Source organism: Melopsittacus undulatus, chromosome 1 (assembly GCF_012275295.1).
Source record: "Melopsittacus undulatus isolate bMelUnd1 chromosome 1, bMelUnd1.mat.Z, whole genome shotgun sequence".
In the NCBI taxonomy this organism is placed as follows: Eukaryota; Metazoa; Chordata; class Aves; order Psittaciformes; family Psittaculidae; genus Melopsittacus; species Melopsittacus undulatus.
In genome coordinates this window covers 98,058,144-98,085,304 of record NC_047527.1, presented here as the reverse complement: position 1 = coordinate 98,085,304, position 27,161 = coordinate 98,058,144, and the positions used below count along the sequence as shown (strand labels likewise).

Sequence of the window (27,161 nt, the reverse complement as noted above, 5' to 3'; positions counted from 1 at the left end):
CCCACGGAGTGGGAGAGCCCGTAGCCCCTGAAGAGGGCTGTGCCCCATAGGAGGGACCCCGGGAACTGAGCTGTTTTCTGTGCCAGGAGTCATGAAGGATAAATAAAGGTTAAACACAGAGCCCTGCTCTTGCGCAGCACAGTGGACATGATGCCATTGCGCTGACTTTGTCCCCTGGTTTTAGCTCTGAGATGACCTCTTCACTCAGGGATGACCCAGATACTGAGTGAGTCCCTGCCTGCGTGCTTAAGCAAACAGCAGATATCTGGAGCGTGCAAAAAGACCAAACCCAGATCCAATGGAAACCAGTGGCAAAGTTTCTGCACATGTATGGTTTGTCCCTATCTCCTAGAACAAGCCAGGCATTTTTTCAGCATGGGATGCACTGATGGATACAAGCTGTAGCAAGTTTGTAGAAAATCAAATGTTGCTGTGTGCATGGCATCCAAATGTTTGTGAATCTGGCATTTGTACACCTACTGTCTTCCATCAGACAGGACAAATCCAAAATACAGCAGGACTACAATCCCATTACAGCAGATTCAAATGGAGCAGCCTGCAGTGCAGTGCACCAGAAATCTGCATGCATCACCCTCGGCAGAGGTGTGACCTGTCCCCATGAGGGTGGTGCTCATGAAGAACATGCTAAAATGATCAGTCTCTGCTTCCTGCCAAGGTACCCATGATGCAACACTGGAACCTGAATCACACAGGGGTACAGAGGACACATCTGTAGTCCAAGCTAAAGCCCTGGCCCAGTGCAGCTCCTTAGTCATCACCTCTACTAAATGAAATCATCCAGCTCAATGCTCAAATGCAGTCAAGCTTTAAGGTCCCTTGTAACCCACACCATTGTGTGATTCTGATTCTAAACTGGAGACTGTTTGGAAACTGCCCTGGCAAGGCAGTACCTGAGATGAGCTTGCGCCGGCATTTGTTCACCAGATCCTGGCAGTACTCAATTTCTGCCTTCAGGTCCTGCAGTTCAGCGTAACTAGACCTGTACTCTTTCTTCAGCTCCTTCAGCTTCACAATGAGTAAAAACTCCTTCTCATCAATTATGATGTGTCCTTTCTCATCAACATACTCTCCTGGAGGGTAAGAGAAGGAACTTAAGGTTTCTTATGAGGGTGGAGAGGAATGAAGAACAGTCATTATACTTTGAACCACACAGTAGTTACCCAGTTATACTGAGGTTAACCACACAACTGACATTTCCTTAGACATGCTTACTACAAATACAGTGCTGGAGCGGTGTGCAGCAGAAATCTCTGCTGAACTCCTGAACCCTCTCAGACACCAGTCCTCCCTCAACCGAGGCATGTGCAGTTAAAACTTAAAGGGCCAACAAGAAAGCTGGAGAGAGACTTTTTATAAGAGCCTGTAGGGACAGGACAAGGGGGAACGGATTTAAACTGACAGAGGGGAGATTGAGATGGGATCTGAGAAAGAAGTTCTTCCCTGTGAGGGTGGTGAGGCCCTGGCACAGGGTGCCCAGAGAAGCTGTGGCTGCCCCATCCCTGGCAGTGTTCAAGGCCAGGTTGAATGGGACTTGAAGCAACCTGGTCTAGTGGAAGGTGTCCCTGCCTGTGGCAGGGCACTGGAACCGGATGGGCTTTAAGGTCCCTTCCAACCCAAACCAGTCTGGGATTCTCTAATTCACAAAGAGGAGGGCCCAGTCTCTGCAGGAAGACATCCCACTGGAGGGTATCACAGAGGGGTTTTACACCTCCTATCAAAAAAGTCCACAGGCAGCCACGGTGAGGGTTTTTGTGACAAAGGGCTGGTTAGCCCTTTAGGGACACTTAAGCGAGTGCTACTGTCCTTTGATAAACATCTCTCAGTTTTTATTACCCTCAAATCAGTTTATTCCTGTGGTTTTCAGCATCCGCAATATACCACCAGTTGGTAAATGTCATCATAAAGAGCAAAGGCTCAAGAAAAGCCATGAAAAGACAGACCATCACTTTGATCTGATTTGCTTGTCATTTATCCAGAAGAGCTTTGCATATTTCAGACCCTATGGGAAAAGCTCCCTTGGTGATAAAATTCTCTCTAGAGGAAGAGAAATGGAAACCAGAAGAGGAAACTGGGTCTGCCTCTCTGACTCACATTCACTGGTCAGGGCCCTCATTCCCTCTTATTTCCCACTAACTGCCTGACATCCATTAAGGGTGTAGTTTCACAGAACTGAGTTGTTTTGCTGTCCTCCCCACATGCAAGGAACACCATTGCTACTTCCCCACAGAGCCCTCTAGACTGCTCTGTTACTAAAGCCATTTGTTTCATATTTCTCCCATCACCCAGAGGCTTTTCTTCTCCACTCCTCTGTAAAATGCAGCAACACTGACTCTTGGGAGCCCTGCTGCAGGGAGCATGTAACTTGATACACTTCCTAGTCTCATCTAGGCCTATTTCACCTAACAAACATCTTGCCACAGCAAAGTAGGAAGGCACTTACCACATATTTTGCTCTAGTACCCTGTAGTTTGGGATCTTGACTTTCATAAATCATGGAATGGTTTGGGTTGGAAGGGATCTTTAAGCTCACCCAGTTCCAACCCCCTCCCATGGGCAGGGACACCTTCCAGTAGACCAGGTTGCTCCAAGCCCATCCAGCCTGGCCTTGAACACTGCCAGGGATGGGGCAGCCACAGCTTTTCGGGGCAACCTATGCCAGGGCCTGATGAAATGAAGCTATAGGAGGCGCATTTCCATCTGTTAGGGCAGGCGTGCTACCCAGGATTTCTGCACTGTGCTGACCTGCTTTTGTCAGCAGAATGCTGCCTAATCCATCACAGCATCGGATGAGGAATCAACCCAACTGCAGCTCACCTCACCATTATAAAGCCTGAGTAGCATGATTCCGTGCGGATGAAGGGTGGAGGACTCAGGTGAAGGACTCAGGTAGCAAAACACAAGCTCAGCTGCAGAGCTGGGGCATAAAGCCTGGCCCTGGCAGGCAGCAGTGATGGTCCAGTGGTCTCACTACCAGAACTGCTTTGAAACCAGCAGCTCCCCTGTTCTGTCACATTCTTGCTGGCCACTGTGCACTTACCCTGCTGCCACCGCTCCTGCTGCTGATCCTCCAGAGCTTTTTTTATGCTCTCCATCTCAAGCTTGATGGAGTTGATTCTCTGTGTTACTGTACTTCTTCTCTTCTTCCTGTCAAGTAGGATGCTTTTGTTCTCTTTAAAGATCCGGCTGATCTCACTTCCATACTCCTCCTTAAACATCTCAAATGCTGCTGGCTTGGGCGGAGGGGAGCTGCAACAGAATTCAAAGAAAAGACACACAGACATGGGGAGGTCAGTTCTGCCCTGCAGCATGACAGAGTCCATAGTTGCCATAGCTGAGGTTTGTATTCCAAGGTGCCCTTTGAGGATCTCACTGTCCTAGCTGCACCCTGGCACCATCTCTGCACCAACCCTCATATGTGTACCCCAGTACTATTCCCAGAAGAAAGAGTTATTAACATAGAAAACACATTCCTTAGGAGATGCCTCAGAACTGAGTCTCCCCTGGAAAGTGGACCTTTAATGGTCTGAATTTTCAGAAAAATTGTAATTACTATCCCTCCCAATTGTTAAACAGAAATGCCTTTGCTCTTTCCTTGCTGGATTCCCAGCACAGACCAGTCAGTCACCTCTGCCAACAAACCCCACAGCTGCATGGGCTCTACAATGCTGCCACCCATGGCTTTGAAGTCTTGCCTATTTAGAAAGACTGAATTCAAAATGGCACTTGTCAACCCTGACTTTCCTATGAAAGGGCTGTGATGCAAAGGCTTTGATGCTCTGAGGGCTGGAGCACCTCTCCTATGAGAGAGCTGGCCTTGTTCAGCCTGGAGAATAGGCAACCACTCTTTCTGTGATGCAAATGTGCTCCCATGAACACCAGCTCTTAGTTCAACACAAACCACACTAGGCAAAAAGGAGAGGCCCTCAGGGGAATGTCACACTCCCGTGGATGCTGCTCTGTGCTGTATAAGGTTGTTCTTGGTGTGCAAGCTGGATCTGGTAGCAGAAGGTAGCCAGAAGTCTCTACATTCCTAAGTCCAGACTGGTCAAAGCGAAAGTCTGGCTACTGCCTTTCCCTGATTGACCTCTTCAGGGCATTTTCAGACTTCTCAAAGGCAGCATCAGACAGCTTTCCCTACCAAACTGCTGGCATAGCAATGTAAACAACCACCACTGGGCAGACTGCCACAGCTACAGCTTTGACAGCCAGCTATCAAGCTACCTGAAGCACTCTGGGTGCCTTACACAGCTGCAGCAGCAGTCTTCACTTCCAGCCACAGGACTTTTAGATTAATACTAAAACACATGCAGAAGTCTTGGAGGAACATGATAACATGTTAAGGTGCTTCAGGAGTAAATTCTCCTCGGACAGCTTCATTGTGATGTTCTCCCTGGGCAGCAGGAACAAGAAAGGACTGGTTGTCTGCAGCACAGCCAATGCAGGCGCTCACAATACTTAAGAGCTGCATTGCTTGAGAGCTCTCATCAAGAAAAGATGGTTGATGATGAGAAAACCAGTGTCCTGAACTCGTTTGTAGAGGGCCTTGGCTGAACTCCTGTGAGCTAAACAACCTCATGCTGTTGAGACCATTCTCCTGGAAGGAGTTCTTTGTCTTGGTACCCTTAGCATTTTTCACCCCATCCACTCATCCAGAACAAAATGCAATTCAGTGCTGCCCTCCCATGCTAAACTCTTGCCTTGCTACAAGCAGCTGGTTGGCACATTGCTCCAGTTTTGGCCATTTTCCACTCTTCTGTCTTGATATGGTACCTCCTGACATGACCTGTGCAGCTATTGACCCATTTTCATGACTACATGGGGTTTTGTGGCTGCACATGTGGTGCTTCTGCACTTTTAGCTAAAGGGTAAAGAGTGCTGCAATTTTCAAAGACTTCCCAATTAATCATAGAATCCTAGAATGGTTTGGGTTGGAAGGGACCTTAAAGCTCATTCAGCTCCAGCCCCCTGCCATGAGCAGAGACACCTTTCACTAGACCAGACTGCTCCAAGTCCTGTCCAACCTGGCCTTGAACACTGTCAGGGATGGGGCAGCCACAGCTTCTCTGGCAACCTGTGCCAGGGCCTCACCACCCTCACAGGGAAGAACTTCTTCCTCAGATCTCATCTCAGTCTCCCCTCTGTCAGTTTAAAACCATTCCCCCTTGTCCTGTCCGTACAGGCCCTTGTCAAAAGCTCCTCTCCAGCTTTCTTGTCAGCCTCTTCAGGCACTGCTCTAAGGTCTCCCTGGAGCCTTCTCTTCTCCAGGGTGAACAAGCCCAGTTCTCTCAGCCTGTCTTCATAGCAGAGGTGCTCCAGCGCTCAGAGCATCTTTGTGGCCTCTTCTGTACTCACTGCAACAGCCCCATGTCCTTCTTAAGCTGGGGCCCCAGAGCTGGACACAGTATTCCATGTGGGGCCTCTCAAGAACAGAGTATATGGAGAGAATCCGCTTCCTTGACATGCTGACCAAGAAAACGTAATAGAGCCACTGGCCAGGGCAGCGCTCAAAGCAGATGAAGAAAATAACCACCAACAACATAATTCACCACACAGGGTGTCCCTACATCTACTGCTGTCCTACAGTGTATTAATGAATCCAAGCAAGCAAGATTTATGAATCTCTCCTCTTTACTTTGAAGCAGATAGTTGTACTAGGGGAACACAATGCAATCACTTTGGTGTAAACCAGCCTCTGGCAAAGGGGATATTCTTCCTCACAGGGAAAACTTACCTGGGCTGCTGGGAATCCTCCACAGGAGATGGCTTTGAGAGCTCTGCATCAATATTTGCTGTATCCTGGTCCCTTGGTACCTCTTTCACATCCAGATCCTGAGTGGAAAACATCACCTGACTTTTTGATGGTAAATCCCCTTCTACGTCTTTCCAAGAAAGATTGCTCCTTGCTCCTTCCTTCCTGACAGGGGAGGAAAGATGAACCAGATTAATTAAATTTTTCATGAAACCAGATCTTGCTGCGGGTACTAATGTTGCTGATTCAAAACACTAGCAGTCTGATGAGGCTCCTACAAGAGCCTGCAGTGAAATACCTACTGACAAGGGATACGATCAGCTTTGTTCTCCTCACAAGTCCTTACCTCCTAGAGCAGAGAAATTGCCTTGTGCAGCAAATAATATAGAATATAGCACAGGTTGGAACAGATCTCTAGAGAAGGATCACAAGGACAAGAATCCCACCCTTTTTGGAGTGAAGCATGCCTGCAAACAGGATAACCCTCTTTACCTTCGGAGGAGCCTACAAACCAAAGTCCCCAGGATTTGATCTAACCCACATCAAAATCAGCCCCAGCTCTCTGTTCTTTTCCCTTAGCTCACCTCCACAAACACCACCAGCCTTATCTGCAGGGGACAGTGTGACTTCAAAGGGATACAGAAAAGTGTTTGCTAAATCTCTTTGCATCTCCCTAAAAAACAGAACTGCACAGAGGAACCCACTGTGTCATGTGGATACTAATGCCTTGGCAATTCCTCTCCTCTGTAATACAAGGACTTGGACCAACATAAGAAGCATGTGGAGCTATTGGAGTGAGTGCAGAGGAGGCCACAAACATGCTCTGAGGGCTGGAGCACCTCTGCTAGGGAGACAGGCTGAGAGAGATGGGCTTGTTCAGCCTGGAGAAGAGAAAGCTCCACAGGGACCTTAGAGCAGCTTCTAGTCCCTAAAGGGGCTGGCAAGAAAGCTGGAGAGGAGCATTTTACAAGGGCAGGTAGGAATAGGACAAGGGGGAATTGCTTTAAACTGTCAGAGGGGAGATTTAGGTGGGATCGGAGGAAGAAGTTCTTCCCTGTAAGCAGAAAAAGATCCTTCAATTTATAAAAGTAAGGTCCCCTGCACTGGCTGTTTCTACCACCACTCCCATGGCCAAAAGCCTCCTCTGCACTCACTCCAAGAGGTCCATGTTCTTCTAAGAGTGTAGCTGATGGCCATAAGGACACCAGAATCCCTTACAACACTATGCTAGATTGTCTTGCTTGAGGAACCACAAACTTTTACATACTTGTTTAAGCCAGCTTTGTCTCTGTCTTTCCCCATGGGTTGCTGCCAATCACACCTTGACCAAACCTGGTCACTGCAGTGACACGTTATCAGAGAAAAGAGAGAGCAGTCTGCCTACTTAACTCACCTGGATGTCTCACCATTCTTCCTGGATATCTTCCTCCTACCACATCTGGGTGAAGGACCAGCTCTAGTGTCAAGAGCCTGCTCGTCCTCTTCCTGCACCAAATGGCCATCCACATCAACTGCACCTGCCTGGAAACAGGAAGAAATAAAACATGGACCACAAAGCATTAGATCTGTAGCTTTCTATACCACAAAAGCTATACAGCCCTTGCCTGACAGTTATCCCATCCTGCTGTATCATCTAATACAGAAATCTGTACACATTAGCAAGTATGCCAGGGAAACAAATCTCTAAGAAAGAAGTGAGAATTAAAAAAAAGGCCAAAATCATCCTCAAATTCATATGTCAAATATTTCAGCCACTTAGAGGAAGAATAACTTGGGTCTAGCATCCCAAAAGAAATAAAAGCACTCTCAGAAGCCTGGTGAGGCTCTGGCACAGGTTAGCCAGAGAAGCTGTGGCTGCCCCATCTCTGGCAGTGTTCAAGGCCAGGTTGGATGGGGTCGGAGCAACCTGGTCTAGTGGAAGGTGTCCCTGCCTGTGGCAGGGGTTTGGAACTGGATGAGCTTTAAGGTCCCATCCAAGCCAGACTATTCTGTGATTCTATGGTGATTCTTTGTTTTCCAAGCTTCGTATTTCAACAGGGAAAAGTTGAGAACTTGAGGCAATTCATGTTACAGCAGCAAAGGAGCCAATTAAGATTGATTCTGGGTCAGGCTTGAGCACCAGACATTACCTTATGAAGAGCAGCAATAGTAACAAAGTCATTTTTGTCTATCAGAGCGTACTTGCTTCGTAATCTCTCCTCCACTTCACACTCCTGTTGACTAGAGGAGAAAAAAGCCTCTTACCATTGAGTTCAAGGAGGACTGTTTCTTATGTCAAAACCTTTGATAATGCCAATATCAGATTTCCAAAGAAAATAACCTTTTACCTGTGATCTCATTCCCAAACACCTCACCTTGTTCCTTCCATTCTTTCCATAGCCATTGTAACCTTTATTTACTCTCCTCTTCCTATTTTCTACAAACTCCCTTTAGGCCTTGTGCATATGGAAGCTTTCTGATGGCTCTTTTAATACTCTACATAACCTTTTAGTGGTCCACATCTGTGGAGACAGTGTTCTCACAGGAAAATGGATATTTGGTACATGAGCTCTGAATAACTCTGAGGGATACAGCAAGGCTGTGGGAGGCCCAAGGAAGCTTAAGCAAGCAAGATAAGAAGAAGCAAGATAAGAGGAAGTCACTGACTTATGAGAACTGTGGACTGTTGGCAAGCGTTCGAGGTCAAGTTCTCACACCTGTGCTTAACCAATTATATGTTAGTCACTAAGGGTCTTCAAGACAAGTATCCAATCATGATATGCCAAATTGCTGTAGGTGTGTGTAAGCAATAGTATATAAGGAGTTAATGCTTTGCAATAAATGGTTTTTTGTCTGATCATATTGGTCTCTGACAGAGTCCATTCCGCAGCACACATCAAATCCTGTTACCTCCATTCAGTGCCATCCCCTTGCTTTAACCTAGTGATTTTTCAAACTGAGTGATTTTTTTATGGAAAAGCATTATCAGCAGGCTCAAATACACTATACAAGACTGAAAATTCTCAAAGAATCTCCAAGTTAAAAACTACTAAACTCCACTGTTTTGGAACAATAAAATGAGCCCCAAGTTTAAAAGAACTAGTAGGCAAAATTTTATCATGAAACCCATTTTGTTCTCAAGTCCCAAGGAAAGCCTGACTGCCCCATGAGATGATGTACCACAGACATTTGTGCTCACACAAGTTTCTCAAGGGCATGCAGCTTCTCTACAGCAATATCCCACTGTCACGCTTGTGAGTTGCAACCTCTACTGCCCACCCAGGTCGCACAACTTGATGGGGCAGGGACTGCATGGGTTGCCCTAATATCCTTATTCTTCTTTGTTCTCTTCTATTTCATTACATGCAAGCCACTTGTCCTCATTTTTAGGAGCCTGTAATTCAACTTCCTTCCTTCAGCCTGAAAAACAACTTTAATCATCCACTGGTGACATTTTCCAAAAGGCACTTTCTTGCTTTCCCCAATCCCACACCACATGTCAGAGAGCACCTCCCTGCAAAAAGCCACAGAACCTTCTTATCATGCTCCTGCAATTGTTTTGTGACCTACCTTTGCCACAGTCTCTAAAAAAAACAAGTACACCTGATGACTTCTAGAGGCTGCTGTGGTGAGAACACTTTATACCACCTCATCCTACAAGGTCTGCTTTTTCTTTTGATCTGTTTGCAGAGTGCCTTGTGTGATGGAGATATGCTCCATGATTAGGGATGCCACAGTTTATGACCAGTGACAGTATATTTGCCAAGAAGAACTTTGAATGAGTGATGTTCACTATAGAGAGCCCTTGCGCATGACATATGAGCATTAGAAGTTAGAGGAAATAGTCTTCTTGTGCAGAGGCCAGCAGAATTTGTCTAGAATTGTGCTTTCCATTACAAGAAGGAAATGGCTTTACACTGACAGAGGGGAGATTGAGATGGGATCTGAGGAAGAAGTTCTTCCCTGTGAGGGTGGTGAGGCCCTGGCACAGGGTGCCCAGAGAAGCTGTGGCTGCCCCATCCCTGGCAGTGTTCAAGGCCAGGTTGGATGGGGCTTGGAGCAACCTGGTCTGGTGGAAGGTGTCCCTGTCTGTGGCAGGGGGTTGGAATTGGATGAGCTTTAAGGTCCCTTTCAACCCAAACCAGTCTGGGATTCTATGACTCACCCATGTCACTGTGTGATACCACAGACAAAAGCCTGGTAGCATTTCTTGAACCTTACTGTGACATGCATCAGCCTTGGATATCTTACCTTAAAATCAGTTTGAACTGCTTGAATACCTCCTGGATTTGCCTGAGGTTCAGTATCTGAGAAAGAGAGGTATACAGTGAAGATGTAGGTAAGCATCTCTAGGCTGTGGTCAGCTGTACTGATTCTAATATTTCAGACTGTAAAGACTCCACTTTCCATTTGCTGGGTGTCCATGCTCAAGGAGAATTAACTTTATCCTGGGAGTCAGGCTGGAGGTGGATACATTGCTCACTCTTAGGAAACTCTTAAAGAGAGAGCAATCTGATTGATAGACTTCAGTAAATTCCATTTGCCGCACAGCCAATGAGGTAATGAATTAATTATAATCATTTTTTTTGGGGTGTTGGTTGATGAGAAACGTAACATGAGGCGGCTTCAGTGTGCACTCACAGCCCAGAAAGCCAACCGTATCCTGGGCTGCATCAAAAGGAGCGTGACCAGAAGGTCCAAGGAGGTGATCCTGCCCCTCTGCTCTGCTCTCATGAGACCTCACTTGGAGTATTATGTGCAGTTCTGGTGTCCTCAACATCAAAAGGACATGGTACTGTTGGAACAAGTCCAGAGGAGGCCACGAAGATGATCAGGGGACTGGAGCACCTCCCGTATGAAGACAGGCTGAGAAAGTTGGGGCTGTTCAGCCTGGAGAAGATCAGGCTGCGTGGAGACCTCATAGCAGCCTTCCAGTATCTGAAGGGGGCCTACAGGGATGGTGGGGAGAGACTCTTCATTAGGGACTATAGTGACAGGACAAGGGGTAATGGGTTAAAACTTGAACAGGAAAAGTTTAGATTGGATATAAGGAGGAAGTTTCTTACTGTGAGGGTGGTGAGGCACTAGAATGGGCTGCCCAGGGAAGTTGTGAATGCTCCATCCCTGGCAGTGTTCAAGGCCAGGTTGGATGAAGCCTTGGGTGATATGGTTTAGTGTGAGGTGTTCCTGCCCATGGCAGGGAGGTTGGAACTAGATGATCTTAAGGTCCTTTCCAACCCTAACTATTCTGTGACTCTGTGATTTTTAAAATTACATAGATGGCATCTACTGACCTTGCAGATTATGATGCTACTTCTCTTTGCACTGCTAGCCAAGGCTGCCTGAGTACTTAGACCAGCCAGAGCACTATTGTTAGTCCTATTACCCATAATAACGAATCAGTGCAGTCAAGCCATACTACCCTCTGTTTTGGAGATGATGATTGGAGGCATGGATAAATAAATAATGGGCTGTCTGCAGAAAAGCAAGAACCTGCCTCCAGCTCTCCCAAGGTCCAAAAGACTGGCCCATGCTATGAAATGCACAATCTCTGCTCTTAACCCTCTCTAAAAGATCCTTGAGTGTCACTGAAGACATCCTTCCCTGTGTAAAAGTCCTTAGTCCTTCCCTACTTTTCCTGCTCCACATCACATTTTGCAAGTCAGGTAAAACACACCTTCATGTATGCCCTTATTCTGCTCCACTCCTGCCTGCTGGAGGGAGAAACCAGGGACTTCGAGAGAAGACAACAATTACATTAAATAAGAGAAAGTGTCTCAAGTCTTTTGTTCAAACTAAAGGATTATCTGTTTCAAAAACACTCTTCCAGCAACTTCTGCACTCTTGTCACAGTGGCTTCTGCTCACAACCAAACTAAATTTCACGGTGACTCCGAGTGTGCATTTGTATTTCCATTTTCTTACGTTTTGCTTGTTTTCCTGTTTGCTCAGGCAGGAATATTTGTGTTCACAGAATTTCTCCTGGCTTTTTTCACAACCATTTTGCAGTCACCAGCCAGTTTCAAGTCAAGAAACCCAGCCTTAATGAACCTGTCTCTGAAAGACTGGCCAGACTTTGCCAACACACCTTGCAAAGATTCAGTTTGACACTGGCAGGGGAAAATTTTGTCATGAATTATTTAAAGAATTTCCAAATAAATTAACTCAAAGGGTTTCAGGACTGAGGAGAAGTCTAATCAAGATTCCAAAAAAGCAAAAATGGAATGAAAACAAAGAGACAGTCCTTAACACACAAAATAAAAATTAGATTAAATTACTATTCTGTAGCACTTTTGGGGTTAAAGACAGCCTCTTTAGAAGACATTTTCATTGCTTCTGTCCCAGAGTAAAATGAGATGGAATCAGTATTTATGTGCTTCTCCACTGGAAAGGTACTTACATCAATTTCATCAATGGCTCCTTTTAGGTATCTATGGACTTGAGACTTAATCTCTTCTATCTGGACATGAGACAGAGGGTCATAAGTCACCAGCGAACCACGATTTGCCTGAGAAAAAAGGTGAACAACTGAGTATGAGCAAATTACAAAAAGCTAAGCAAGTTTGGTGAACACCTGACAGGGCTCTAATGTGCCCAGGGAAGCCTTATGTTTAATTTCTGATTGCGGCTCCACACATCATCCGAGTTGATAGGACACGGGACATGGGGACATGCTGGAAGCAATGCATCCCCTGCACATTTCAATCACACACCAGGAGGGCTTCAGGAGTCTGAAAATAAATAGGTGGGGTGGCTGGGGACTGAAGCTACAACAGTCTCACTAGGATCTTCAGAGCTTTGCCTAAACCCCAAAAGACAGTGCTGAAAGCTGAAGGAAGAATACAGTCACGCTGAGTGCTGAGTTAGTTGATCCTACTGCAGAAGAAAAATCAGGACAAAGCTTTAACTAGGTCCCACCTAGGACACTGTAACCTATTCCTTACCAAGCTGTCATGTATGACCAGTTCCTGCTTCAGAAGAGCAATCTCCTTCTCCAAAGCCTTCACTGTCCCCTAGCAGGAAAACAAAAGGGTGAGCAAATGACTAAATGCTATTGGAAAAAAAAAAAAACCTACAGAAAAGCAGCATTAAACTGGCTGCTAGAAGATATCACAGCTGCACACCAGCTCCCCCAGGGTTTGCTGTCAGGTTTGCATCAGTGAAGTAGCAGCTCTGGAAATCATTTTGCCTTCCATTAGCTTCCAACAGGACAGCTTCTGTTGTGTCCTGGGTGTACTGCCTGCAGAGTCAGACCAAGCCATCAAAGGAGGGCCACCTGGCTTTTAATTTCATGCTTTCCTGAGCTGGAACTGGAGGGGCCATCACATGCTGGACTATGAGATATTATCTCAAAAGCAAAAAAGTGTGTAGGTTTCCACTCTGACTCTTACCGAACTCAGCAGAAGTTCTGACATTAACTTTAATAGAGGAGAAAGTCCTCTGTGATGTATTTGATTTTCTCCATAACATGGAATATCTTCAAGCATCACTATTTAGAATGTGTTTTCAGAAAGGTGTGGACACACAAATCACCCTGAGATTCAGGGAGAATTGGATACTGAGCTGGTTTTTAAGTGACTTGTTGAACACAGTAGCTTTCTTAAAGAAAAGTTAAACACTACTGGATTGGGAGCAGCCCTAAGGAGAACTTGGTGGTGCTGGTCAATGAGAAGCCAAACACAACCAAAGCCATTCTAGGATTCTATGATACTCTTTCAGCTATTCTTTTCCACTCCACACATCTCAGATGAAAGGCACTGAAGAGGAAAAGACAGTTTGTTGCTTGCTGCACAGCTTCTTCTGGAAGCCGTTGAAGGAAACTCCCCAGCTGTTTCTCTGCTTGCCAGTGAGATTAGACCATGAAATATAGCAGGGCTCTCACGCACCACATGTGTTATGGATCAGATAGCACTAAAGTTGTTCCTTGGGCTAGCAGTAATCCATAGAACATTCACTGCTTCTAGTTCTGTTTCAGCTGTGAAAGTGCACTCAGGACACCTGAAATATTATCATCATCTTCTGTAAGTTATTTCCTAGTTTAAACAAGTTTTGTAATTGTGGCAAAAAAAAGTTCTGTTACCAGCAGCAACAGGGATAACGCTGTGTAAAGCTGCAGGTAGGACTGCAAATAATTTCATAGAATTATAGGATGGTTTGGGTTGGAAGGGACCTTAAAGTTCATGCAGTTCCAAACCCCTGCCCATGGGCAGGGACACCTTCCACTAGACCAGGTTGCTCCAAGCCCCATCCAGCCTGGCCTTGAGCACTGCCAGGGATGGGGCAGCCACAGCTTCTCTGGGCAACCCATGCCAAGGCCTCACAGGGAAGAACTCCTTCCTCAGATCTCATGTAAATCTCCCCTCTGTCAGTTTAAAGCCATTCCTCCTTGTCCCGTCCCTACCTGCCCTTGTCAAAAGCCCCTCTCCAGCTCTCTTGTCAGCCCCTTTAGGTACTGGAAGCTGCTCTGACGTGTCCCTGGAGCCTTCTCTTCTCCAGGCTGAACAAGCCCAGCTCTCTCAGCCTGTCTCCTTAGCAGAGGTGCCTAGGAATTTCCCCACAGACCATGGGAGTAGCCCACAACATAATATCTCTGCTAAAAGGTCAATCTTATCGGAAAAAATGAGGGATTTGTATGCATACACTTGAAAGAATTACCACATGGCAGTGAAGACATGACCATGTGCATGACTGTAACCTGTAGCATATTCAAGGTAACTATAATTAAATATCAATGAAAAAAGGTTTAATACTAATCCATTTCATCAATTACCTAAATTTAGCAAACAGCAGCTCAGTTGATGGGTGGTAACTCATTACACTATCAAATCTCTGGTTTTTAAGGTCATTATCTTAAATATTAATGAACCTGAGAAAAATTGCCTTCCTCTGTTCCCCTTCTCTACATACCTCTCGGTCATGTGTCTCATTGGGGACTGGCTCTATGGTGACCCATTTCATTCTGGTAGCAAACCGAAGAGAAGACAACTGAAAAAGATATTAGCAAGGATATATTTTTCATAATCTGTTACTTCTTAACCATATCAGATCCCAGAACACAGATATAAAATACTATTTAACTTCAGGGAGCAATATAGGATTTCCAATTCTGGGACCATACCTTCTAGTGCTCAGTGGCTTCTGTGTGATCAGCCAGCTTTGGATTATATCTTTGTCCTTTCTGTTCTGCTTGTGGACAGCTCTGTATGTACCAGAGCAGTGATCTCAAAAATACCCACTCCCACTTCTCATAAAACCGAGACTTATATCCCAAAAACTCCAAATCACACATCAATGGCCTTCAAGTTTAACTTCTGCAATTGTGGTATCACGAGAGTAAATCCCTACAGCCTGAAAATCCTCCTCTTGATGCAAAGCATAGTAGCTGACTCCTGAGCAATACTGTTTCTAGATGCTATCAGAACACAAGAAGATGATAAACGAACTTTGCCTTGAAAACAGCTATCCAACAGATCATTTGGGCTGGGTTTTTTTGCTGCATACAAACATACATACATACATTTTTCTTGGCAAAGAGCAAAGCAATTCCCTTCAAAGATACCACCAGCAGAGCCAGCAGAGATAAAGATGTCACTGTCCCACTCTACTCAGCACTTGTCAGGCCACTCCTGAAATACTGTGTTCAGTTTTGGTCCCTGCTATATAAAAAGGTGCAGACAGGCCAGAGAGGGTCCAGAGAAGGGCCACAAAGATCATGTAAGGACTGGAAAGGCTGCATGAACAAAAGCTGAGAGAGCTGAGCTTGTTCAGCCTGCAGAAAAAAAGGCTCAGGGGAGACTTCATCATCATGTTCCAGAATTTAAAGGGTGGCCACAAAAATGATGGACACTCCCTTTTTACAAGGAGTTCCATGGAAAAGACAAGGGATAGTGGGCACAAGTTACTCCTGGGGAGATTCCAGTTGGACACAAGAGGAAAATTTTTCACACTGAGAACAATCAGCCACTGGAATAATCTCCTCAGAAAAGTGGTGACTCTCCGGTGCTGGACACTGTTAAGACTGGGCTGGACAGGATGCTAGGCCATGTAGTGTGGGTCATGCTTTGCTTGTAAAGGTTGAACCAGATGATCCTTGAGGTCCCTTCCAACCTGGGATTGCAGGATTCTATGATTCTCTGTGTTATAGATGTGGTTAAGTGGATTCAGTTCACACAGTGAGACTTTCCTCAATTTCATTATTTCACAGGTTAAAAACCCCCCACTGTTAGGAGGTTACTCCTGGTTCCTGAAGCAGCAGAAAGCCAGCTCAGCTCTCAACCAGTGCAATCCCACTGACCTCATTGTGCAGTGTATCATTCAAATGCATTCACAGAGTTGAACCATCAATAATCACCACTCCTCAGTGTGCTTAGATTTTAGCTGCTTGTGCCTGCTCTATTTCAGGCTCTCATTTCTTCCCCTGAGCCAGTTACCACTCATCTGTTTGCATCACAAAGCAGACTGGTAAGAGCAATCTTCTCTGAGCCTTTGAGATAAGATGAATTATGAAGGATGTTGTTCTGGGACTCCTGACGTAGCCCTCCAGAGACCAATCTTTAAACCAAGCTACAGCCAGTTGCAACAGTATCAAGAACCAGACTCCAATTCTGCAGAAATCAGTTCAACTTACAGTGTGTTCCATATATGCAGCTTCCCCACAGACATTTGCCACTATGACAGTATTGCAGTTTCTCCCTGGGAAAAATAAAAAAAAAATAAAAAAATAAAAGAATAATTTTTAAAAGGCAAATAATATAATTAGAAGGTTCATAGTTTCTTTTTTTTTTTAATTTATTATGTTCTGTGCTGACTAAAATAAGAGAAAAAAGAGCACCAAAGAACACAGCCAGTTTGTCCCTCTAAAGTTCCCATGGGTACGGAGACACAGTGGCAGAGAATGACTGAAGAATAAAGGCAACATGCATTTCTCACGTGGTGATGATGCAGTAGGAAGACGAGAGCACAAACTGTGAAAGCCTGAAATCAGGAAAACTGGAGCAGAGGATTTTAAAATCCCTTGGCCTAAATCTAATAGTGGGGAACCTGGCAGGATGTGGTCCCTGCCTTTCCTAAAAGCAACACAAGACTCAGCTCAGAAATGCCTTGGACATCACTCTCCTTCCTGATGCCTTTGGTTACACCACACAAACCCCTTCAGCCTGTTTTCAACTGCTTTCTTCTCCCATGTCTCCAGAATACCAGGAGCACAAGCCAGGAATCATGATGTGTCTCAGCTTTGGGTTTATCACCTGCAGCCTGATGCTAATGCAGGATCACCTGAAAAGGCTTGTAACCTGCTGTTTTGGTTTGTTTGGGGTTTTTGTGGCAGTTTTTACAGCATTCTAAGTAAGCTTTTTGAATTTCTACTAGTTTGAAGAGTGTGGGCTTTGTACTGTCTCCTGCACCTGCTGTTTTATTTGATGAAGAAAACCAGACATCCTTTGAACAATGGTGAGTTCTGTGTGTTTCTGTGTTAAGACCTTACAACTAGGAACTGTCGGGGCCTGCTATGATGCACAGCTCTTACCCAGGGAGTCCTTGAGGACGTAAGTGAGTTTGCTCTGCCGGAAGGGGATGTGGTCCCTCTTAGTATCAGCCAGGGCAGTGATGACTTGCTCCAGGAATGACAGAGACTTGTTGATGTACATGGCTTCCTTCAAAAGCTGTCCTTCAGACTGTAATGAAAGATCAAAAGGCAAAACTTCGACAACATGTACTTCTGGCCGAACTGTAGGAGGGAGCACACTCCTCACTCAGAGTAGTTTGCCTCTGAGGGTAAGGAGCTAATTCAGACCTGATACATTCATGAGCTAGAGCTTTCTTCAGCCTGAAAACAAGTTTTCAGAGACCTCAGGTTTTCATTACAAGTCTACAAGGACCACTGCCTTTCCCCCAACAGGGTAAATCATGTTTTGGCATGGGGCTGATGCAATTTCTACTCTGCTCAATGTCGAATGTCACACAGGACCTGAGAAGCTTTCAGTTGTTGAGCCCTAACACCCTATGAAACTTGTAATAGTTTGCCTGCCGTGATCAGAATTTGCATTGTCGCTGCTGGAATTAAGAGGAAAATCGGAGGCTCTTTGAGAAATCAGACTCAAATTAAACGAGTCTGGGTTGGATTGGAAAGCAAACGCAGGACAGGAGTCACATGTGGACTTAGAAATGATACACAGCAGCTGCAAACAACTGAGCACTCTCTGACATGTTACTGTGACTTACAATTTGTCATGGTGTTGCCTATTTATCACAGGCTGAATTCTGTTGTGGGGAAAACCTGTAATTTCACCTCCATCTTGTTGACTACGGGGCTCATCACCACAGACTGAAATATTTCTTCCATCACTTACTCCAGACTTGCTCAGTCTCTCTGAGCCTGCCAGATCTATTAAGTTGATTTTAGAGTTAACACATTTGGCATCTGGGAAAAATCTGAAACGAGACTGAGGAAGAAAAGAATATAAACTGTAGACAAAACTGAAATACAGTAAAAACCAGATGTGTAAAGATCCTCAGCCACTTGAGTCCACAGAAAAGCTGCTTACCTCAATGTAAATAGTAAAGATGCAATGGGATCTGGATGAATATTTATTCAGTGCGTGCTTTGCTATCGCTCTTTTGTTTTCACCCTGCAAATAAAGTAAAAATTCAAACAGTGTTTTTAAACTTTTGCATTGGTAGAATACAAGAAAATTATAAATCCACACAGTTAAATACATGGCAATTAGATCTTCATTCCACACAGACAGTAACTCCAATCAGCTGGTTCACAGAATCACAGAATTGTTAGTACTGGAAAGGGCCTTCCAACCAGCTCATCCAGTTCCATCCCCCTGCCACAGACAGGGACACCTTCCACTAGACCAGGTTGCTCCAAGCCCCATCCAACCTGGCCTTGAACACTGTCAGGGATGGGGCAGCCACAGCTTCTCAGGGCAACCTGTGCCGGGGCCTCACCACCCTCACAGGGAAGAACTTCTTCCTCAGATCTCATCTCAATCTCCCCTCTGTCAGTTTAAATCCATTCCCCCTTGTCCTGTCCCTACCTGCCCTTGTCAAAAGCTCCTCTCCCAACTTTCTTGTCAGCCCCTTTAGGCACTGGAAGTTGCTCTAAGGTGTTCCTGGAGCCTTCTCTTCTCCAGTCTGAACAATGGTTAGGGGAATCAGAGTGGGAACTCACCATATTTGCCTTGCTTTCTTACTCAAAGGCCTCTCAAAGCATTTCATGAGGGAGTTGATAAAGGTCACAGTTTACTATAATAATGCCTTTTACTGGAAACTGTTTCCACTTTCAATGCTCAGCTCACAGAATTGTGGCTTTTTGAGAAACAGTCAGGCAAGCCTTGATCAGAGGCAATACCTCCCTGGCTGTTTCAGTTTCTTGATGACTAGAAACCCAAAGCACTCCCCAGGATTCAAATGTCATAGAAAACTCAAATGTACACAATAGCTACAAATGTGTAATGCCTGCTTACAGGAAATGAAAGTGACATTGAAAATTATGTGGTAACTGTTTGTTAGGAGTGCCAGGCTATCACAGAGCAGTGCTGCCAGGCTGGCAAGGTAGAAAAGGAAACAGAAGGCTCTAAAGCACAGAAATGCTCCTGCCAATAGGTTTCACAGCCAGCATCTGCCTGGCTCTCAAAGGACGATGACTTTTAAGAGTTGAAAGGTCAGTAACTGGCTCCACGCTAGGTAGTGTAAATCTAAGAGCAAGAAAGTTAAGACCTTTAGGTATCAATACTATCAAGCCCAGTCCACAGATGAAGAATCACAGCATGTGGCCAGCCTCCACAAAGCCTGGAGCTTTCTTTGTGAACCTTGAACCACAGGCAGAACTCATCTAAGGATGCTGAATGGGCCCCCAGGCCCCACTTGCACTTCTTTTGTTAACAGATCTCAAGCTAAGTTGCATTATCATTATCCTACTCTTTAAAAAGAGAGTTCCTGCCAGTCACACAAGCTGGCTTAAGATACCACAGTCATGTTGTTAAAAAGGCAAGAGGAATACTTTAAGGACACCAGGGGGTTCCTGCTATGAATACACTTCCTGCATACAGAATCAATTCTTCATGTTTTCCTTAAGAACTAAAGCATCCACAGTAAAAGAAAGATGCAGGTATAGGTAAGCAAGCTCCCTTCACAAATCTAACCCCTTGTGTGAACACCCTGCTGTAAAATCTGACTAATTGTACCTGTGCCATGATCATCCCAAACTATCTGTCCAAGATGCTGCTGCAAAGACTCTTTCTTTGGAACATGGACATAGCTAGGTCAGGCAGGTGTGTTTTTTCAAGAAGAAATTCCAGTGTAGATCAGCTGGTTGGTCTAAAAGGTTCCCAAACATTGAACACTTTGTACTAAGCCACTCACCAACACCCTTGGGTGATAACCAGGATCATGAAAACAGATCTTTCAGGGTGTCTGGGATCTCAGCCTGCTGATGGGGCCAGTGAGATAAACCTTTTGAAATGAAGGCATTCTGTGGCTGCCTTCTGTATTTTGGTGCTGTCTGAAACCTCCAATGCTACTACGCTCTGTGGTCTCACCCCAACGTGTTTCTTCCATCACTTGACTTGTTCTGGCATACACTAAAACCAGAATTTCCCCAAAGATATCTTCCAACACCTCTGTGCCAGAACATGGGCTACAAAGAGTTACCAGTTCTTCTACCCACACAACAAAGAGAACAAAGAGGGCTGAACCTCCCCCGAGCCATCCTGGCCACCCACCTCCTGCTTTCCTGCCTCCTCCCTGTGTTAAGACAATAAACAATTAAATGAAGAGTAACGTTTCTTTTCTCTTGCCTCAAAAAGGAGACTTAGAGCATCTTCCTCGAGGTTAACTGTATGTATAGATAAGCCTTTCACATAAACCCCTTCTGGGCAATCCACAATAGCCATCTGCATGTCACTGCTCCCTTTGCTTCTCACAGTGGACAGAAGGTCAAACAAGGTCTCATTGTAGATTTCCAGATAGGATATTCGGACAGTGATGAGTGGATCAGTGGATTGTGCAGTTGCTTTGAAGACCTATACAAAGACAAGGGGTTTGTCAACAGCAGTGCTAGTTCACAAACAGAATAATTAGCTATTTATGGTGTTCCAGAAAAGCTATTCATAACTTTTTGAACAGCTATAAGTGCATCCACGTGTGTGTAGCTAATTCTGAACAGGAGTAGCCTGAGGGCTCATAGGGCTAGGTCAACAATTTTAATACGATTTTGCAAAATGGAAGTGCTGAAAACAACACTTTTGAATGCCTGCTTACATTTGGGAAGAATCAAATAGAATTAAACAGGAACAACCTCTGCAAATGACGATAAAGCATAACTACAGAATTCCTTCTGTCTTTGATTCATAGAATCATCAAATCCCAGAATGGTTTGCATTGGAAGGGACCTTAAAGCTCATCCAGTTCCACCCAACCCTACTATGGGCAGGGACACCTTCCACTAGACCAGGTTGCTCCAAGCCCCGTCCAACCTGGCCTTGAACACTGCCAGGGATGGGGCAGCCACAGCTTCTCTGGGCAACCTGTGCCAGGGCCTCACCACCCTCACAGGGGAGAACTTCTTCCTCACATCTCATCTCAGTCTCCCTTATATGAATTTAAAGCCATTCCCCTTGTCCTGTCCCTACCTGCCCTTGTCAAAAGCCCCTCTCCAGCTTTCTTGTCAGCCCCTTTAGGCACTGGAAGCTGCTCTAAGGTCTCCCTAGAGCCTTCTCTTATCCAAGGTGAACAAGCTCAGCTTCCTCAGCCTGACTCCATAGCAGACCTGCTTCAGCCCTCAGAGCATCTTTGTGGCCTCCTCTGGATGCACTCCAACAGCCCCACACCCTGCGTCTCAGCTGTCTTTGTGGAAGTGGAAAGCATTCTGTGTCACTGCCTAAAGATAAACAGACCTGTCCCCTCAAAGCATGGCTAAGCTTGTGCCTCTGACAGGAACATATCTATGTAGCAATGGGACTGACAAATCAGCATATTTCCAGCCAACACCATCCAAATGCTCTTAAACATCATCATTATCAGAACACAAGGTTATGGTGTAGTAAAACAAATCTAGAAAGTAACTATGTTTTACAGGCTCCTTTAAATCTTTAATGATCTTATCTTAGATAAAAAGAATTAAAAATAACACTGCTGGAGATAAATTTATAACATATTAACCATGTTAAAACACTTCTATGAGTATTAGCAAGAGCTGATACAAGAGATGTCCTTGCTATTTCTTCCAGCTTCTTTTCCCTGTCAGATCCAATACCTGCTGTATAGCTCGTGGTATGATTCCTCGATGCTTGTAATCGGCAGTTGTTCCCATCATGGTGTAAGTTTTACCAGCCCCCGTTTGCCCATAGCACATTATCATTCCTAGAAAAGATTCAAAAGCAAAAGAATAAACTCAAGAGGTAACCCCTGCCTTTCTCAAATGGACCATCCACAGGATCTCTCCCTCAGATCAAATCTCCACTTATTGGCAAAATAAGGCCAAGTGCAAGGTCCTGCACCGGGGTCAGAGCAATCCCAAGCACAAATAAAAGCTGCGGAAGACTAGATTTTCTCCTAAGAAGGACTTGGGGGTGTTGTTCCATGAGCTCACCATGACTCAGCAGTGTGCGCTTGCAGCCCAGAAACCAACCGTGTCCTGGGCTGCATCACCAGCAGTGTGACCATCAGGTCAAGGGAGGGGATTTTCCCATTCTACTCTGCTCTGGTGAGATGCCCCCTGCAGTTCTGCATCCAACTGTGGGGCCCCAAAACATGAGAGATGTGGAGCTCTTGGAGCAAGTCCAGAGGAGGCCATGGACATGCTCCCAAGGGCTGGAGCATCTCTGCTATGGAGACAGGCTGAGAGAGCTGAGCTTGTTCACCCTGGAGAAGAGAAGGCTCCGGGGACACCTTAGAGCAGCTCAAGTGCCTAAAGGGGCTGACAAGAAAGCTGGGGAGGAGCTTTTGACAAGGGCAAAAAGGAAAGAGGGAATGACTTTAAACTGACAGAGAGCAGATTTAGATGAGATCTGAGGAAGAAGTTCTTCCCTGTGAGGGTGGTGAGGCCCTGGCACAGGGTGCCCAGAGAAGCTGTGGCTGCCCCATCCCTGGCAGTGTTCAAGGCCAGGTTGGATGGGGCTTGGAGCAACCTGGTCTAGTGGAAGTTGTCCCTGCCCATGGCAGAGGGGTTGGAACTGGATGAGCTCTAAGGTCCCTTCCAACCCAAACCAGTCTGTGATTCTATCATTCTACATTAATAAAAATAGAAGCAAGTTACCATTATAGCCAATTAAAGCTTCAGACACCAATTTCTTTGCCACTGTCTCATAAAGCTGTTCCTGGGAGGTGTTGTGAAGGATGCCATCCATCCTAAAGCTCCAGTTGGTCTGCCTGCTATTCATAGCTTGTTTCTTGGCATCTTTTTTGAGGCACATCTCTATGCTCTGGAACCCAAAAAGAGATGATGTTAACTCTGATAACCATGAAGAGTTTCAGCAACTGTTGTCCAAAAAGAAAAAATATGTACTGAAGACCTGGAGGCCAGGAGGAAATGGAGCACAAAGAGCACTACTCTCATAATACATATTCCAAAAAAGAACAGAAAAAGTGTCTCAGCTCATCTGTTTACCCCCACGTGATGTGTCTGATCTTGTGTCCCAGGGAAATGATGAACTAAGCAAGAGAAGATGAAGGGAGGAACTTGCATTAAGGGAGGATTGAAACAGACTGTTCCATAGGTTGGAACTAAAGTTACCACTGGGAATTCCTCAAGGATCAGTCAGAGTCCCAGTCATTTTGAGTATTTTCTCTAGTCACTGTATCACCAGAAGTGTGCTTTCCATAGTTACACTTGCTGATACAAACCCACAAGCCTCTGTCAGCGCAGAGGAGAGAAGCAAGCAGGACGAAACAATGTGCACCAAAACGTGTGGCCTTAAGGAGTGGAAGAATTCCGCATTTCAGTGGGCAAAACTGAAATCAAATCCCAAACCTTTCATACATGCAATCTCTTTTTGTCTACCTTGTTGTCTGGCCCAAACTTGATCATGTCTTGAGCAAAATCAGCTGTTGGCTTGACTCGCACGAATGTATGGACTCTCTTTCTTCCTAGATACATACTAACTAGAGAGGGAAAAAAGGAAAAAATCAACACTGTTGCATTCCCTAAAAAGAAATGTAATGTTATTTGTCATGAAAAGGCAAGCTACAGAGTAGTCAAATTTAAAAATAAAGTGTTGACAAATGTTCAGTTATAGTTTCTATTCTTTATGAAAAGCAACTGTGGGCAACCAGCTGCTGAAAACTCTTTCCAGCATTGTTCTGCTCAGAACGCTGAGTATGTATACAGAGAATAATTGATCATGATTTCCTCTTGTGTACCAGGCACATTAGTGTTTGACAGCACAAGCCTTCCCTCCTCTCAGGCTTACAAAGAAAATAATTGCAGGAATATGAGAAGCATTTTCTTTTGTCCAGTGTTTTCAGTGTGCGAAGGCACTTGCAGCCTCCTGGTTTGTAATGTCTGATCATCCAGAACTCGATTTCAGGCCTCTGAGGTTTTGAGTAAGATGTGCTGTAGGTGAAACCATGCCAAAAGGATCTCAACAGCACTGCAAAGGGCTGTGCAGTTGTTGGTATGTAAACATTTCCAGTGCTCTGAACAGTAGTCACCTTGTTTACAGTGTGGATTGATTGTGCATTTCCTGTATTTTGGAATTAGAAACCCTTATTTATACTAAGCCATAAAAATATTTTAAAGTTCTTAATGAAGACCTGATCTTTGAGTTTTTAGAAGAAAAAAAAAGAAAAAATCATGTGCCTGACAACTGATTAAATTCTTATTTTATTCTTCAAGTCAGTGTGAATGCAGGGAGTGGCTGTCAATACCCAGTGACACTAGAGGATCTGCTGACCAAAATCCGCTGCAGGTGGGCTCAAAGGATACATCCAGCTGCTTAAAAAGCTGCTTTAAAACCCTGGAACATACAGATCCAGTGTTTTCCCCCCACAGTATCCTAAAGACAGCCTGTGATCAACAGTTGTGTGATAATCTAGGGACAATTTCTAGTTTCAAACAAAATATTTTCTGATTCTTGTATATTAATTACTGTGCTCTCTCCAGCACCTTATCTGCTGTGACTGCTCTAAAAATAAACGTAGAGCTGTGAGTTGGACCAAGATTTCTCTTTATTTAAAACAAAGGTGAGCATTTCCATGACTACCTGGTAAAGGTAATGTGGGCTCCTTGTCCTCTTCCCAGATGACCTCAGTGATTCCAACACATGACTGCTGTGGAATCCAAAATGGTGCTAAGTTTCCCTGATCACAATCTCTTCAGATTTGGAGACAGTCTTCAAATAAACGATCTGCGAAAAAGCACAGTGATAAAGAACTGCACGGGTATCCCCATAAGGATCTCCTCTAAATGACAGGAACATAAAGCTGCCAAGACATTTGACAGTACTGTGTGAATAAACACAGGAGCAGCACAGGTACAAGCTGAATGGAAGGAGAAATGGAGCTTTAAAGTTGGGAGCTAGCATGGAAATGCTGCTCGGCTGGTTATCAGGATTATGAGAGGTCACAAAACTCCACTATACAAATAGAATGTTACAGTGGCATGTGCCTTATTTCATAGAATAACAGAATCACGGAATCACAGACTAGTTTGGATTGAAAGAGACCTTAATGCTCATCCAGTTCCAATCCCCTGCCATGATCAGGGGCACCTTCCACTAGATCAGATTGCTCCAAGTCCAATCCAGCCTGGTCTTGAACACTGCCAGGGATGGGGCAGCCACAGCTTCTCTGGGCACCCTGTGCCAGGGCCTCACCACCCTCACAGGGAAGAACTTCTTCCTCACATCTCATCTAAATCTCCCCTCTGTCAGTTTAAAGATATTCCCCTTGTTGTAAACATGAGAGGCAAACTAGGGAGGCAAAGCTGCTTGGGTGAAATGACCATGAAGCAGCCCCTAGAATTCCATCTCCAGTGACACTTTGAGCATTGAGTTCATCCAATTGGACACCAATAATGCAGTGCCACCTCAGCCCTGAAGAGAGCCAGGGGAGAACAGCTTCAGAGCTGAGTGCAAACAAAGCAGAAGAAGAGGGCCAAGGGCTTGAGGATGGCTGGGACTGACTAAGATGGACTGTACCCTCAGCATGTCTGTTGACACTGACCTATGTGGTACAGTCAACATGCTGGAGGGAAGGGATGCTATTCAGAGGGGCCTGGACAGGCTGGAGAGGTGGGACAGTATCAATCTCATGAAGTTCAACATGGCCAATGCAAGGTCCCGCACCTGGGTAAGGGCGATCCCCAAATACAGGCTAGAGAAGACTGGATTGAGAGCAGCCCTAAGGAGAAGGACTTGGGGCTGTTCGTCCCTGAGAAACTCCCCATGAACCAGTAGTGTATGCTTGCAGCCCAGAAACCAACCATGTTCTGGGCTGCATCACCAGCAGTGTGACCAGCAGGGTGAGGGAGGGGATTTTCCCATTCTACTCTGGTGAGACAGCTGCCCTCCAACCCCCCCCCCCCCGGAAGTCCTGTGTCCATCTCTGGGGCTCCAACATGAGAAGGATGTGAAGCTGTTGGAGCGAGTCCAGAGGAGGCCAAAAGATGCACCGAGGGCTGGAGCACCTCTGCTCTGGAGACAGGCTGAGAGAGCTGGGCTTGATCAGCCTGGGAAACGAAATGTTCTGGGGAGACCTTAGAGAAGCTTCCAATGCTAAAGGGGTCAATAAGAAAGCTGGAGAGGGGCTTTTGACAAGGGCAGGTAGGGACAGGACAAGGGGGAATGGATTTAAACTGACAGAGGGGAGATTGAGATGGGATCTGAGGAAGAAGCTCTTCCCTGTAAGGGTGGTGAGGCCCTGGCACAGGTTGCCCAGAGAAGCTGTGGCTGCCCCATCCCTGGCAGTGTTCAAGGCCAGGTTGGATGGGGCTTGGAGCAACCTGGTCTGGTGGAAGGTGTCGCTGCCCATGGCAGGGGGTTGGAACTGGATGGGCTTTAAGGTCCCTTCCAACCCAAACCAGTCTGTGATTCTGTGATTCTCTAACACGGAACAGAGGTTTGCCAGGGCCAGCCGTGCTCACAGCCCTGGGCAGCCTTGGCTCAGGGGCCAAGGTGGGTGACGTGTCGAGGCCTGGGGTAAAGCGAGGAAAGGATCATCCATGCTGTAGAGAGCAAGGCCTGTGGAGACACCACCTGGGGTGGGGGCAACACAGCCTTGCAGGGGGGACGACAACAACGAGGTCCTGAGAGGCCTGATGCGAGCTGTGGGGCCGGCACTGCTGGGGGAGGCGGGTGGCGACAAGGCCCTGCGGAGGGGCAGTCCCGCCAGCACCTACCTGCGCTCCGCCTCAGCCAGGCCGAGCCTGTGTACACCGTTGCCATGGCAGCCACCTCTTCCGCCCGCTT

The 27,161-nt window shown here is 45.7% G+C and overlaps 1 protein-coding gene across 1 annotated transcript in view; it reads right to left on the bottom strand.

Moving 5' to 3' along the window:
- KIF9 (kinesin family member 9) overlaps positions 1-27,153 on the bottom strand; it is a 32,095-nt gene extending 4,942 nt beyond the window's left edge. The window contains exons 1-19 of the mRNA XM_031044598.2: positions 27,092-27,153; positions 24,957-25,100; positions 23,756-23,856; positions 23,012-23,177; positions 22,010-22,116; positions 20,553-20,777; positions 18,291-18,374; positions 18,096-18,188; positions 17,273-17,420; positions 16,376-16,440; positions 14,656-14,733; positions 12,693-12,761; positions 12,149-12,256; positions 10,001-10,056; positions 7,900-7,990; positions 7,164-7,291; positions 5,753-5,935; positions 3,059-3,267; positions 912-1,091 (exon numbers count right to left, since the gene is read on the bottom strand). Of these exons, the coding sequence (XP_030900458.2) occupies positions 912-1,091; positions 3,059-3,267; positions 5,753-5,935; positions 7,164-7,291; positions 7,900-7,990; positions 10,001-10,056; positions 12,149-12,256; positions 12,693-12,761; positions 14,656-14,733; positions 16,376-16,440; positions 17,273-17,420; positions 18,096-18,188; positions 18,291-18,374; positions 20,553-20,777; positions 22,010-22,116; positions 23,012-23,177; positions 23,756-23,851 (2,086 nt within the window). The 5' untranslated portion in view covers positions 23,852-23,856; positions 24,957-25,100; positions 27,092-27,153. The remainder of the gene's footprint in view (positions 1-911; positions 1,092-3,058; positions 3,268-5,752; positions 5,936-7,163; positions 7,292-7,899; positions 7,991-10,000; positions 10,057-12,148; positions 12,257-12,692; positions 12,762-14,655; positions 14,734-16,375; positions 16,441-17,272; positions 17,421-18,095; positions 18,189-18,290; positions 18,375-20,552; positions 20,778-22,009; positions 22,117-23,011; positions 23,178-23,755; positions 23,857-24,956; positions 25,101-27,091) is intronic.
- Positions 27,154-27,161: the final 8 nt, after the last annotated feature.